The sequence below is a fragment of the Calcarisporiella thermophila genome (genome assembly GCF_041956535.1).
Source record: "Calcarisporiella thermophila strain CBS 279.70 unplaced genomic scaffold VTP21scaffold_18, whole genome shotgun sequence".
Classification (NCBI taxonomy): Eukaryota; Fungi; Calcarisporiellomycota; class Calcarisporiellomycetes; order Calcarisporiellales; family Calcarisporiellaceae; genus Calcarisporiella; species Calcarisporiella thermophila.
The window spans coordinates 324,808-338,405 of record NW_027192208.1 but is presented as its reverse complement, the minus strand read 5'-3'; the positions used below and the strand labels follow the sequence as shown (position 1 = coordinate 338,405).

The 13,598-nt window shown below is 51.4% G+C and overlaps 8 protein-coding genes across 8 annotated transcripts; 4 read left to right on the top strand and 4 right to left on the bottom strand.

Annotated features, from left to right (window-relative positions):
• Positions 1-55: 55 nt before the first annotated feature.
• On the bottom strand, positions 56-467 carry VTP21DRAFT_3645 (uncharacterized protein; the record flags this gene model as incomplete). Its single annotated transcript, XM_069393970.1, has 2 exons — positions 56-221; positions 322-467. The coding sequence occupies 2 exons, from the start codon at positions 465-467 to the stop codon at positions 56-58; spliced, it is 312 nt and encodes a 103-aa protein (XP_069249083.1).
• Positions 468-951: 484 nt separating this feature from the next.
• On the top strand, positions 952-2,038 carry VTP21DRAFT_3644 (uncharacterized protein; the record flags this gene model as incomplete). The annotated part of the gene is made up of 3 exons (XM_069393969.1): positions 952-1,195; positions 1,267-1,496; positions 1,580-2,038. The coding sequence occupies 3 exons, from the start codon at positions 952-954 to the stop codon at positions 2,036-2,038; spliced, it is 933 nt and encodes a 310-aa protein (XP_069249082.1).
• A 293-nt stretch (positions 2,039-2,331) lies between these two features.
• Positions 2,332-4,266, top strand: VTP21DRAFT_3643 (uncharacterized protein; the record flags this gene model as incomplete). The annotated part of the gene is made up of 8 exons (XM_069393968.1): positions 2,332-2,433; positions 2,503-2,604; positions 2,668-2,819; positions 2,894-3,170; positions 3,251-3,331; positions 3,405-3,604; positions 3,688-3,850; positions 3,997-4,266. 8 exons carry the CDS (start codon positions 2,332-2,334, stop codon positions 4,264-4,266), a joined length of 1,347 nt encoding a protein of 448 aa, XP_069249081.1.
• A 369-nt stretch (positions 4,267-4,635) lies between these two features.
• Positions 4,636-5,366, bottom strand: VTP21DRAFT_3642 (uncharacterized protein; the record flags this gene model as incomplete). The annotated part of the gene is made up of 2 exons (XM_069393967.1): positions 4,636-4,824; positions 4,896-5,366. 2 exons carry the CDS (start codon positions 5,364-5,366, stop codon positions 4,636-4,638), a joined length of 660 nt encoding a protein of 219 aa, XP_069249080.1.
• Positions 5,367-6,314: 948 nt separating this feature from the next.
• Positions 6,315-7,070, bottom strand: VTP21DRAFT_3641 (60S ribosomal protein uL11; the record flags this gene model as incomplete). The annotated part of the gene is made up of 4 exons (XM_069393966.1): positions 6,315-6,379; positions 6,450-6,590; positions 6,655-6,919; positions 7,044-7,070. The coding sequence occupies 4 exons, from the start codon at positions 7,068-7,070 to the stop codon at positions 6,315-6,317; spliced, it is 498 nt and encodes a 165-aa protein (XP_069249079.1).
• A 398-nt stretch (positions 7,071-7,468) lies between these two features.
• Positions 7,469-8,348, bottom strand: VTP21DRAFT_3640 (40S ribosomal protein uS11; the record flags this gene model as incomplete). Its single annotated transcript, XM_069393965.1, has 4 exons — positions 7,469-7,536; positions 7,610-7,825; positions 7,896-8,064; positions 8,346-8,348. 4 exons carry the CDS (start codon positions 8,346-8,348, stop codon positions 7,469-7,471), a joined length of 456 nt encoding a protein of 151 aa, XP_069249078.1.
• A 513-nt stretch (positions 8,349-8,861) lies between these two features.
• Positions 8,862-11,434, top strand: VTP21DRAFT_3639 (uncharacterized protein; the record flags this gene model as incomplete). The annotated part of the gene is made up of 10 exons (XM_069393963.1): positions 8,862-8,957; positions 9,036-9,945; positions 10,010-10,165; positions 10,265-10,328; positions 10,391-10,456; positions 10,517-10,682; positions 10,753-10,859; positions 10,939-11,141; positions 11,203-11,283; positions 11,361-11,434. The coding sequence occupies 10 exons, from the start codon at positions 8,862-8,864 to the stop codon at positions 11,432-11,434; spliced, it is 1,923 nt and encodes a 640-aa protein (XP_069249077.1).
• A 479-nt stretch (positions 11,435-11,913) lies between these two features.
• Positions 11,914-13,454, top strand: VTP21DRAFT_3638 (uncharacterized protein; the record flags this gene model as incomplete). Its single annotated transcript, XM_069393962.1, has 4 exons — positions 11,914-12,255; positions 12,332-12,550; positions 12,627-13,244; positions 13,299-13,454. 4 exons carry the CDS (start codon positions 11,914-11,916, stop codon positions 13,452-13,454), a joined length of 1,335 nt encoding a protein of 444 aa, XP_069249076.1.
• Positions 13,455-13,598: the final 144 nt, after the last annotated feature.

The following is a 13,598-nucleotide window of genomic DNA, read 5'->3' as shown; positions in this document are numbered from 1 at the left end:
AAGTTAGGATTGAAGTGGTGTAAACAAAGTGGGGATTTGCATTGCACAGACACAGTCATCCGCTGAGCTTAACTGTGTCACCCCGTCCTGGTTGAATAGGCAAGTCATCGACCGACTTTCCTTCCAAATCATTGTCCTGGCGCATTACCTCACCGGATTGTGCGCGAAAGTCTGGCTGGGGTTCCTCCGAATAGCCGACTTGGCGAGGGGGGGGCTGCGGACTATGAAAGCGCGGGAGGGGCTGTGAATAGCGGCCACTCCCCATCTATCCGGTTTGAAATCTCCGAGAATATTTCTCCGGGCGGCGAGCCCCTTGCCCACGTCTTCGTCCGCGGTGGAGACGAGGGCGGGCACGCGCTTCTCGCGCTGCCCTCAGAACATCGCCGGCGCGAATGGGGGGGGGGGGCGGTGCCACAAAGATGAGGGACTGGCGTCGGCCGCCGAACCTCAGCGCAGCTGAAACCCATCGCCGCTTTCTCTCTCAGCTCTGCGGTGTGGCATTATCGATGGGTGATTGGGATCTGGCGCTTCCTTATATTCCCCCTCCTTTGACACAGCCTCGGTGCGCCATCTGAGCCTATGACAAATGGTTTCCTAGAATGAGATCGCCACCGCAAGCCCGAAAAACACGCTGGCTGTCTCCTATGCCGAAGCGCGACGCTCGGCCGGTGAGATGGCCGAGTTTGAAAACGCATTCTTGGACGAAAAAAGCTTGAGCTTGTCGTTTTGACAAACCGTAGCACGGGTTTGCAGGGTTTTCGCATGACAAATTCACAGAGAACCTTCGAAGAGCCGTCCCTTTTGGCAAATTAGCACTCTTTTGTATATATATGGTCGCCGCTTGCTTAATAGTTTAAGCAAGACCACGGCCGAACCCAACCCTAACGTGTTTTGTTTACAAACCGTAGCGTAAAAGCAAAATAAAGGTTAGCCCACCTCTCCATCGGCCTAATGCACAAGCCGGCCCCCGAGCCCCTCCCTCGCCATTTGCTCACGGCCTTCTCCAATCCGCTGGTCTCCCTTTCTCACTTGGCGGCGCTGAATCATGACCACAGCCATTACATGAGCTCATCGTCGACGCTCGCGCTGGCCATCCAGCTCAACGACCCTTACGTGACCAACCTCGTGCAGGCAAGAGAATTGTCCAGAATCGCAGAATTCCTGGATGGGCGCACGCTAAATTGGAAGGCCATCGGTAGCTAGCATTGGTTATCTGCTTCTCGCCCTCCACCCGACTTACTCTTCTCTGCTCTTTCCATCTTCTAGCCTCCATTGCGAAACACACCCTCTCGCAGTGGGAGCCCTGGTCTGCGTCCCCGGACGGGCATCACCATGGCCTTTGCCATCTACTTCGCTCTCTACTCCATTACACCCCCACGCATCTGATCCATCCGAATCCTTTGCATTCCCCCGATAACTCTCATAGCCCAATGCCTGCATCTTGCCCAACGGCAATCCTATTATTGGCGGTGTCCTACCTGGACAAGTTAAAATCGGTAGCTACCCCCCCTTGCCTGTTTCCCGGCGCAAGCCTTGGCACCGCTTTTCCACTAATCTTTTTCGTGTCCTCGGTGTCTAGAAATATCCAGCGGCCCAGGGCGCAATGGGCTGCACTCAGAGACTCGTGCTCATAGCATACATCATAGCCTTCAAGTACTTCTATTTCTACTTCCGTGTCCATAACCCATCCTCCTCCTCCTCCAACTCCCCTTCCTCCTCGCTCTCCTATTCTTCCATCTACCGCGACATTGATGCTCAATGGCACCTGAATACCGCATACCGTTTTTCGCTCCTGGTCCCTGGCTCTCCCTCGGTCGCCAGCTTGCTGAAGCTGGAGAGGACACTGCTCGGGTTCATTGATTGGAAGCTGGAGGTGGAGGCCGAGGAGATCTTGGGCTTTTTGGAGGTGTGCTGCGGAGCCGTGAGGGTGGTTCCAAGCGAGAAGACCGAGAAACGCTGGCAAGACGGAATATTTGAGAAGTCCGAGCATGAGAATGAATGGGAGGTTCCAGAGTTCGGCGAGGAGTTGAGTAGTTGATGTCGTGCGTTTTCCTTAATTTTTTCTCTTTCTTTTTCTTCTTCTTCTTATTCGTTTTTCCATTTCTTTTATTCTAATCCTTGTATTTTTCCCCTTCTTTCAACGTCTATTCACTTAATCTGTTTTAATACCCATGATTTTTTTTTTCGATCCATTTCTACCTAGAGCACCCTTTTGCCAACACCGCGTAATGGGGACTGCTACGTTTGATTCATTTCGGAGCTTCATTTTTCTATTTTACCAGACTTTCTTGCTCTAATAAACCTTCCACTAATCATCTCAAACCTCCTGCCATGGAAACAGAGGGGCTCGAAGAGCTTCTTCGTGATTACTTTCACGCGCTCGGATGCCTCGATTATGAACTAGCTGCTCGCGTGGGAGAACAGATTGCAAAGGTACGCTTAAATTTCCATCGGAATGCAGAAGAGTGAAAGCGCTTGGGTTAATGGTTTGAAATGAGACAGACTCATTCCTTCGCAGGCAGCCTTCTCATCAAATTGCGCGCCAATGAATCCTTGTACACTTCCCTCGCCTTTCTCAAAACAAGCCAACGCAAGAATCAAGATGTGAGCATGCACCCTCGTGTCTTTCTCATGCTGCCCTTTAATACCAAGTTTTCATGCCCATAGCCCCTCGACACAATATATTCCGACTTTCGGTTAAACACGGCCAGAGAGCTTCGCCATCTCCAAGAGCGCCCCGAGAATTATTCTCAATTACTTGCTGTGTTATACAAAGAGCTGGAGGAGTTTGCTCAAATCCGACAAACACAGATGGATATGTAATTATGGACTCTCACTTGAAACCCAAATCGCTTATTAAAGTGTCTCCTTGCGCTGCTTTGCATCTTGTTAGATATCGCTCATTATCCATCCTGAGACCTGAGGACTCCTCCGCCCCTATCCGAGAGGTCATTTCCCAGGCGCAGATGCAGCTCTCATCTATACAGGGATACACACTCGGTACTCTTCTCACCACCATGGAGTATGAGCTCAAAACCTTGCAATATCTTCTTACTGCGAGGGATGCTATTGCAGACTATAGCCTAAAGGATGCGACCTCGAATTTGTATCTCTGTAAGATGGAGATTTTAAAGCTGAGCGCTTTAATAAGCCGGCGGGAAAATTTGGAGGTAGCGTAAACTAAGAAACAAAAAAAAAAAATCCAGCACTGTATTGATACGGGTGATTGGTTTGGTTTTTATTTGCGTAGAAGCTAAAAGACGATGGCGCGAGTGAACGGTCATGGAGCGAGAGATCGCTAGGGGGACTGGGAATTTTCGCGTCTGCTGAGGTAGCGGCTGCATAATTAGTCTGATTCCAAGGTTGTTTTATCTTACATGATGGGTTGTCTTTTTCTAATGCAGAGGTTCTCCAAAAGGCACAAGACCAGCACAACTCCCTTCATTCTCGCATGGTTTCCGCGTTATCTCGCCCATCTCAACAGCAAGCTGACACTCTATTTCATGGGGACACTACTGGAGACCGAGATGATACTGGGGGGAGATTTAAGGACACTGTGGCGAAAAGTGGACGCTCGAAAAGGAGAGGAGAGCCTTTATACCATGTATACAATCGTGTTAGTTTTTATTATTTTAAGTGCATTTTGACGACCCTCCCCCCCTCCCTCTTTGGTTGTTGTGAGTGTAGGATAAGAGACTTTCGAAAACGGTCTGGGGCCCATAACGTGTGCTTGCTGTACAAGGTAACCGATGACGTGCGCTTCTATCCCAGAGGCTATGGCATGCCAGGGGAGCCCTATGTGAGGCCGACCGGGTTGGATTCTTTCCCGTGCATTTTCTGTTATCCAGAGGTAAGTTTTGGATGAAACGATGGTTTGGTTTCTTTGGGGAGGGTGGCCTCTGCCTTCCCCCTCCCCTTCCTTCCTCTTCTCCGCTCTCTTTCCACCGCTACTGTTTGATTGACTCTTCTACCGTCTTTTCCACTCATATGCATCAGAACCCGCCTAAAGAACATTGGCCCAACGTCATCTCGCTAATACAGGATGGTAGTTGCGAGCTCGCCGATTTTGCACGGACCGGCCCCTTGTACTTCTACGATGGACATATCGGTGCCACCTATTTCATTGCCCAGATGGATACGCACGCCCTGCTGGTCGTGATTTACGTCGATAAGCACTCGAAAAACGATCCGACGGCGAAGGAATTTTTCGACAAAGTGGGTGGACGTATAAGGGGAGTCGATGTCACGAAGGCGTTGACCACCTAGGGGATGTTTATGTTTATTTCACTGTATGATTGAATTTGATTTCGTATCTTTTACGCTGGAATGCTCTTGAGTTTTTTGTCCAAAAAGAGGGCTGGTTATCCCTGCCCTCTCCCTCTCCCGCCCCTTCCTCCCTTTTGACTTCGTAAACCGGAGAGGCACCGTTTCCAAATCCGAGCCGTTTCTATTGTGCCATATCGCCTCCCACAGATATCCTTGGTCAGCCAAACTCCACAGGCTGCCAGGGTGGAAAGAGGTAGTGAGAGGGTGGGAGGGGTGTTCTTGGCGGCTCTGATGTTATAAGTTCTAAAAATCTAGGTTTATTTATAATATATGTTGCAGCACTCGAAGAGAAAAATCCTCCCCCTTCCTTTATTCTTCCTCTGCTCGGCCTCCAAATGTCCCCTTGCGCTGATGCTCACGCTGTTTCCGCAACCATGTCCTGTACTCGGCCACGCTCTTGATCTTCTCGCCGTAATAGTCAGGAACGGGGTTGCGGAACGAGTTGAGCGATGCATCGGCTCTGTTTCTGACGATGCGCTCATAGAATGCCTTATCTCTCTAACATGAGGCGAAGGGCAGTATTAGTGATTCAGAAAGCATTCGTCCAACCATCATTTCGCCAATGTTACCTTGTCCATTTCGTTGAGAATGCGACGGTGGAAGAGGCGCCACGTTGCATTCCCCGCCACCGGGCCCAACAACAACCCGCCAGCCCCGCACAGAATCGTGTAGATAACACATGTGGTCACGGGATCTAATCCAATCAGGGTGTGGGTTTGCGTGATGTCGATCTCCTGTGAGAAGAAGTAGGCACCACCGACGGAAAGACCCGCTAGGGTGGATGGAATGGCGGCAGCACGCTCATAAAGGCGACGCTGACGGCGGAGTGTGAAATAGGTATTCCAGTCGAGTTGGGCGGGTTGGGAAGATGATCGCTGAGCGGATTGCGCATTAGAGGAAGCTGGGGAGGGGGAGGGGGTGGGAGATCGATTGGGGGTCGAGAATGACAACGAAGAGGAGGAGGAGAAGGCCAGGCGGCTATTGTACGCAAGAGATGCCCTGCTATTGATGAGGGATCGTCGGACGTGCCCTGTTAACATAGTAGATCTGATGTTTGCGAGAGATCCAAACTGGGTCGCGAATAACGAAAGGGGGGGAGGCGAACAGAGATTTTCTATGGATATTTACAAGGTGAAAAAAGATAAGCCACGAAATGACATGAATTGGAAGGGACCGCCCAAAGCTTCGGTCGGAATCGATGGCCAGTTTTCCTGGCCCTTTCGAATTGAATTCCGATATTTCCATTAGTCAATCCTGGAATTTTATTCAGGAACCGAAGCCCATCCAGGATAGAATTCCAACGTGGCTAGTCCCCCCCAAAGGTCCCTCCTTCAGCTAAATACACCTACTGATAGCCTGTCTCGTTTGACTTGAGATTGCATAGTATAGACTTGGTGAGGAGGCCTTTAACATGGGAGATAGGGGAGCAAAATTTCGCATGCCATATCTTTTGAAATAGCTCCATGATATCATGGGAGTGCTGCCACTTAGAGCTTTCTTTAATCGTTATATATCTCGCCAAGCTTATCGTTAGAACATTCGCGTAAAAGACCTGGTTTCTATCACCTATCTGTTTCTTCGAGGTATTTAAAATAATCGAATATCTCGATTTGCATTTGTTTAGCAAACTTAGAGGTGCTTCTTCTAGTTATCGAAACATCACGATAAAATACGGGGAGAATGCCTGGAATAATCCAAAGTGTCTTTTCATTGAAAGGTCGTCTCCTGTTTCCTTGCACCTTACCTGGTGCCTGATGGGAGCTTTTGGTCGGAAGGTGACTCAAGTTTTTGGTCCATTTCAATTATAATACTATGAGGGGGCACGAAGGAACCTATCTAGATCCATATTTCATATCACTCGACCTTTTTTTTTTCTTCCATCCAAGGGCAAAAAGGAAATAGCATGATAACTTGAGAAAGAATATACACAACAAAATCCTTGTTAGAAGAGAAAAAAACACGCACAAATGTAGGAAAAACAAAGAGATTTATTCGTCGGGGATCTCGATCTCGCCATCCTCGATCTGATCGCTGATATCTTTCGGGCTTAGTCCTAAAATGATGGAGGTAGAAGAGTTAAGCAAGACCCAGGTGAATGTCCGGGGCTAATAGAGAATGCCTACCGTTGACAGTGCATCCAACGCTGAAGCATGTTCCGAGAATTTCCTTTACGGTACCCTTAAGCTCCCGTGCCAATGACTTGAATCGCATCTGACGGGCAATGTCAATCACATCATCGAGGGAAAGGTTTCCGGTGTGCTTGACTAAAAACAGGAGAAAAAAGCCGTTAAAAGGGAGTGGGGCCACAGGACGAGGCATCGTACGTACTGTTCTTTTCCTTCTTGCGATCACGCGGTGGCTCCTTCAGAGCCTTGATGACCAGTGAGCTTGCGCTAGGCACGACACTGACGGCCGCCTGACGATTCTGGATCGTCAGCTTGACGGTGACACGCAATCCTTTCCAGTCGCCGGTGGCCTTTGCAATGTCTTCACCCACCTTCTTGGGGGAGAGACCGAGGGGACCGATTTTGGGGGCGAGGGAGGAGGAGGCACCGACTTCACCACCCGTGGTACGGAGGTAAAGGATTTTGACCTAGTTAGCGATGAGATGCATTAGTGATGGAGGCGACTGCTTCTCCTCCTTGGTCAGGAGATATAGGGGCATTTAGGGTGCCATCAAGGAGGGAGGGGGTGGGAGACAAAGAGGATGGCTGTACCTCATTGGGATCGAGCTTGGGACCCATGGTAATCGACTAGATGGATGCTAAAAGACCTAACGACAATGGATGGATGCCTGAAGGCTATTTTAAAGAGGAGGAACTTCGTGTTCCAAGCTGCAAGCTTGGATTAGAGTCTCCTCTCATCCTGCCCTCAACAATTTTGAGGAGTTCCCGAAAATGGACTCCACAAGGCGAGACACCCTCCCCTCAAAAATAGAAAATATAGGTCGTTTGAGGAGCTAGAGATGAGTGAGTAGAGCTTGGGAATGCGAGGACCATGGACGAAAGGAGACAGACCATTTTTATTACTTTAAAAAAACTCATGGTTAAGAGGGTCGTTTTATTATATAAGCAACAAAAGGGAAAGAAAGAGGGACGAAAATGAGGAGCACAATAAAGTGAGCAGATCCGGGGAAAGCTGCTCACAGACGGCGACCGCGACGACCACCCTTGCGACGGGTAGAGTCGGTGGGGATAGGGGTCACATCCTCTAGCAAGGTAGAATCGCATGTTAGTATGTATCCAATGGAACGGTCGACCGAGAAGAAAGCGAGAACACCTACCAATACGACCAATCCTCATGCCAGCACGGGCCAAGGCACGGAGGGCAGACTGTCCACCGGGGCCGGGGGTCTTGGGACCGTTACCACCGACGGCGCGCATCTTGATGTGGAGGGCGGTGATGCCAAGCTCCTTGCATCGGGCAGCGACATCCTGAGCAGCCAACATGGCGGCGTAGGGAGAAGACTCATCACGATCGGCCTTCACCTTCATACCACCTACAAAGCATCAGGGCTCATCATGGTTAGCATGCTATCGTGTGTCCTTTGAAATGGCCAGAGTACAAACCCGTCACGCGGACCATCGTTTCACGGCCCGACAGATCAGTCACATGGACAAAAGTGTCATTGAACGAGGCGAAGATGTGCGCAACGCCGAACACGAGCTCACCCTCGCGCACCTGGGGGCCAAGAGAGATGTTTTCTTGAACTTGTGTCTTCTTCGCTTTCTTGCCAGACTAGATGGAATGCAACATCGGGATTCAGAGTTAGCCATTGATTTAGCCAGAGATGCAGAAGGGCGGCGAGACTGGGTGTGGTGGAATCGGCCCATCGCACAGGAAATGGACCAGGGAGCATGGAGGAATTGATTTTCTTTTGCATCGTTCATTCTACTCATAATAATGCTCAGATCCATTCCCTCTATCCCGGCGCCACCACCATGGCTCGACCAAACCGACCCATCCTACATCACACCGCCTACAAACCATCCACGGATGGATGGATAAAAGACCCTTACCATGATGATGATAACTAATAGGACCTCCTGCCTAAAGAGCTGTAAGAGGAGGAACTTAATTTCGGCCAAAGGGTTCAAAATTTTGTTCGTCGACGGGTGGGCAAGTTGAGGGCAGGTTCGGACCCAATTTGTCCATGTCCCCTTTCATTATGAACCGCCGCAGGACCTAGATATAGGAGACCTCCTCTGAAGAAATCGTCCACATTAAAAGGGTCCTTCACCATCCTTCCTTTACCCCTCATATTGGGGTGGTAGCAAGACGAAAAAATGGGACTCATCCAAGCCGGTTACTAGCATCCTATTTGGTACGCTAAGAGACATTCGAACTGGAATGCTACGTCACGCGTTCCAACTGAAATTTCAAACGCGTCCTGATGGTAGAAATGAAAGCTTTCAGAGAGCGCTCTTTTGATTTTCTTTTGACACTGTCCCATGAATTAAATCATTTCCCCCGTTAATACTAATTGAACTATCTTCAAACTCTCGACCAGACCTTCCACCATCGCGTGTTCATCAATGGATGATACCCTAACACGATCGCATCTTGAGACGCTCAAACGGCCGCAACTGCAGCGGCTCGCAAAAAAGTATGGAGTGAAAGCTAATTTAAAGGTATTGTATCTATTTTGGCGGAAGGGTCAGTTCTCCCCTAGCCTCTCTGATGTAGCATGGTTGGATATTTGGTGGTAGAATGCGGAAATAATTGAAAAATTACTGCAAGTGGATACATCGTGTTTTGAAGGCAAAGATATTGACGAGACCAATAGTAATGAAAGCGAAAGCTTGGAGGATACGCCCAAGGTTCCTCAGTGCGAATTCATTGAAGAACCAGAGACAACAACGGAGGAGAGCTGTGAGAGGGGAGAGGCGGTGAGTGACCCTAAGGATATCTCTATATCTGCCGAGTCCGAAGAGAGTAGGAGAAGGGAGGGAGACAATGCAGAGAGCCGAGAACAAATGATTGGAGAACAGGACTCGGAGCCCGAGGAGGCGCAGAGTACTCCAGAAGAACTTCCAGTAGGCGAAGAAGTGCAGCCCTCCACCGAAACCGCTGAGGATTCAACAACGGCCCATTTGGAGGAAACGGCCTCGGAGCTGGGATCGAAAGCCGTAGATGCAGGTGAGAATGGAAACTTGGCAGAGGATGGGCCTGCTGACACGAATGGTGAGAAACCCGACGAGGAGAAGCAGCCTACGACGACAGTCACAAGGCCGGAGCCAGTGATACAAGGGAGCACCGTGAGTAAAACTTCTCAAAAGCCTTCGAAGACGGCAGGTGCAGGGTCCAAGGAAAAAGGTGTCAAATCGACAACCGTCAAGGCGCCCACCAAGCCGGCTACGCAGCCTCTGCCATCTTCCAGACCGGCCGTCAAACCAGCACCGAAATCTACCACCACGACAGACAAAGCCAAACCAAAACCGCCCATCTCGACGACCGCCAAGTTAGGAAAGCCGTTGGCCAGCTCGAAGAGAGAGCCCGGGATGAAAGCAGCCGCGAAAACAGGGGCGAACGCTGCATCCAAGGGAACGAAGCCATCCGCGAAAACAGAGGCTGATCAGACAATCCAACCGTCGGTGGATAAGGAAGGGGAGCAAAAGAGTAGAGTCTTTTATTTATTGGATTTCATATATGGGGACTGGGGGCTGACGGATGTGCATTTTAGCTAACGAGCCGTATGTCTTTGGATCGAAAGAGGACTCTACCACACATAAATTCACTTTTGGCAGCCCATTCAAGATGGCAGAGTGTGTCCACCCCGGGTTACCGGAGAAACTTCAATCCATCTTGACGGAAATGGAGCAGCGAGTGACGGAAACAAGTATGTGGTGTCCCTGTTTTAGTTGACTGCTTCCCCACCCTTATCGTTTGCTGATAATTGTGCCGCCGCCATTGACCATGGCCGGCTTCCACGTTGTAGAGAATCTCCCCACTCCAGAACGCAAACAGATCATGGCCAAAGTGTTTGGGAACCAGGGCTCCACGTAAATATATCTGTCATGACGGCCATCTTGGCACTTGCTCACCCAATCTTTTTGTGCTGCAGGACGCCGTTCACTCCCAGAACCCTCAAACTAAGGTTCGATGGCATCCACGAAAAAGAATTCAACAAGTGAGTTAGACCTACCTTGAGTCCCTGTTTTAAGCTCGTGCCGTAACCATAGCACAATAGACTTGACTCGATCGTGACCCATTACGCTGCAAAACGGCGATGCCGCCCGGACGAGGACGAGGAGGATCGAGATGAGGACGCCGGTAAGCACGCGCGTCTATCGGCCAAGACGCCGTTTAAGAAGAGAAAGCTCGGAGTGGAGCCGCCGGGAGAGGCCGGATCGAAGGTAAGGGCTGCTTCTCCGCTCTCGAAAGGATTGCCCCGCCTATTCTAATACGCGGCCTGTTCAATCGAAGCCGTCCACTTCGGCGGGAAGCCAGCCGTATAAACCCATCTACCGCAACGAATCATCCAAGGAAAACAAAACACACACCGCCAGCCGCCTAGCATCTCTCAAGAAGAAGCAAGTGTCCTAGATAGCCTAACTTGCCTAGACGGCACCAGCTCACCCCCCGATAAATTTATCTTCTTATCCCCCATAGAAGTACCATTTCACGATCTCCGCACAAGACAAAGCGCCAGAATATTTGGGACCGGCTTAGCAAACCGGCAGGCAACAAGAGCTCGGAGCCTCCTCAGCACGCTCGCCATCAGAGTACAAAGCCTGCCACCGCTGCACCGCCGCGGCCCAAGTTTGATCTGCAAGCGAGCCTGAAACGGCAGCTTGGATATGTCCCCTATACCGGTGAGCTAGAGGCATTAGAAAGGTCGCCCGATGGGCTGAATTAACCCCGGATGTCGAATAGGTAAAGTGAAGCCATTGGCGCCGATGAAGCCTCTGCATGAGCGAAATGGCGCGGCCGAGGGCAAAAGACCCGCAAAGGACGGTGAGTGATGCTGGATGTGTTCCAAATTGAGAGCGGCCCATGGGGTGCTGATGATGCGCATGTCAATCCCATGACAGGATCGGCCAATCCGGGCGGCAAGCCGGGCGCGGCGACGGCGAGGATGGGGGGCGGGATCAAGAGCAAGCCGTGAAGCTTTGCTCGCTGTGTGTGCTGTGTTTCGTGTTTCTTAAACCTATGGTCATAATCCTGTTATCTAGCCTTAGTCATTTCTTGTACGTTGTTGAATTGTATCTATGAGTACTAATCCTGATCCGCCCGCCGTCCGCACTTAGAACAGAACAAACAATAAGAGCCAGACTGGAGCCAAACACAGGCCCAGGAAACACAAAAATTTGCGAAACCTGACCCATCGGATCAAGGGATTTCCCCTTTTATTTTCATTTTGTCCCTCTCCGTCTTTAAAATTTCTCCCTGCCCTTCTTTGCTGGTCTCGTGCCCCTCACCTGCTCATTTTTCTCATCAACCGCTCACAGCCCCTCCTTTCCTCGCCTCTTGCCCTCCCCCCGCCCCCATTTCGCCCGCCTTTCCCTGCCGCGCCCTTCGCCGCTCCCCCCCCCAGCCTGCATTCCAACGCCCCCGCTTGTGCATTCACGGGATTAGCCACTCACCATGAACATCATCGCCTCCTCCACTGAAATGCCCCTGCTCCCGCCAATCAAGCGCCCCTCCTTCTCCCATGTCCCCAAGTCCTGGAGATACGGCGCCTTCTCCTCCCCCGGCTACGCCGGTGGCCACCACACTAGCAGCGTGCGAGCGCTGCGGGATCGCGAGCTCACGGCCCCAACCATGCGCGCGCCCGCCTTCCCCCACAAGCAGTTCCTGTCAAGAACCGCCTCGCGCATGCCTGCGCTGCTGCGCGAGCACGAGCTGGAGCTGTCGGACATGGACAAGATATTCTCCGGCGTCTGGCTGTCGGACCACGAGGTCGTCCTGGGCAGCAAGTGCAACACGGTAAGCAGATTGCCTTATGTGCGCCATGCGGGGGGGTTGGATTTCATAAAGCTTAACTCCTCTTTTGTTGGCCTAGCTGCTGCACTATGATATCAATTCCGGCCGCCGGGTGCAGATCCCGACCATTGGTGAGATCACCGGCACGGCCACCCGCGAGCTGCCTGCGCCTCTCGACTTTGGCATCCGGTCCTTGGCCATCAATCCATCCGGCACAAGGCTGCTCATTGCCGGCGGAAAGCCGTTCCGATTGACCGTGTACGAGCTGCCCTCGTTCAAACCCGTGGCCATCTTCGACGTAAGTATCCGCCAATCCCGCCAGCATCGGCCTCGGGCCGTGGAACCGACTGCCTAACCCCGCTCTGTGATTGTAGGGCCATGCCGACATGATCTTCACCGCGGCCTGGCTCTCCGACGAGTCATTTGCGACGGGCTCCCGCGACGGCAGCCTGCGCTTCTGGTCTCTCTCCCAGCTGTCGCAGCACACCCTCCAGCTCCCCATTCTCGATGCCGAGGTCGACACCTATACCTCCATCCTCACGCGCCACGAGACAAACGGAAAGGTGCGATCCGTGCTGTATAGCGGCGCAGCCGACCAGGTGGCCGCACTCTCGACTCGCGGCCTCCTTAAATTCTGGGATGCTCGCCGCGGCGATCTCGCCTCCTTCGTGGCGCTGAGCGATGCCCGCGAGCTTGTTGCCACCGCCGCCGATCCCTCCCAGCGCCTGTTTGCGGTCGGCTCGCAGGCGCAGGTTGCCTTCGTTGACTCTCGCATGCGCTCGGAGGTGCACACCGCCCCCTCTCTTGACGAGGAGTGGGGCGTGCGAAGTTTGGCATTCAGCGAGCACGTTGTGGCCGTAGCAGGTGGCCTCGGCCGCATCTCCTTCTACGACTTGAGGGCTCGGGCCTACGTCGACTTGGCCGGGTCCAGCATTCGCGGTGACTGCCCACAGCAGACCAAGGAGTGGTTCGAGACAGGCCATGGCTGGCTGGTGAGTTTCTTATCCCTTTTTTTCCTGCATGAGTTATGACTGATCTCGGTTTAGTGTTGGAATGACAATCAGCTGCAGCATCATTTGGCCAATTATGCCTGCAACGTAGTCCATTCGATGACGTACGACGAGAGTGGGATGCGGCTCCTCACCACAGGAGGGCCGCTCTACCAAGGAGTATGTGGCTCATACGCCGCAATTTGGTCCTAGATATTGAGTTTATTATCATATTATAATATATATTAGATTTTATTTTTTTTTTATATATATATATAATTTCATAGAACGGGTATATGGGTTTTATTTTTTTTTTTTACTTTTTTTTGTAGATTGTTATTTTTAACCCTTCATACT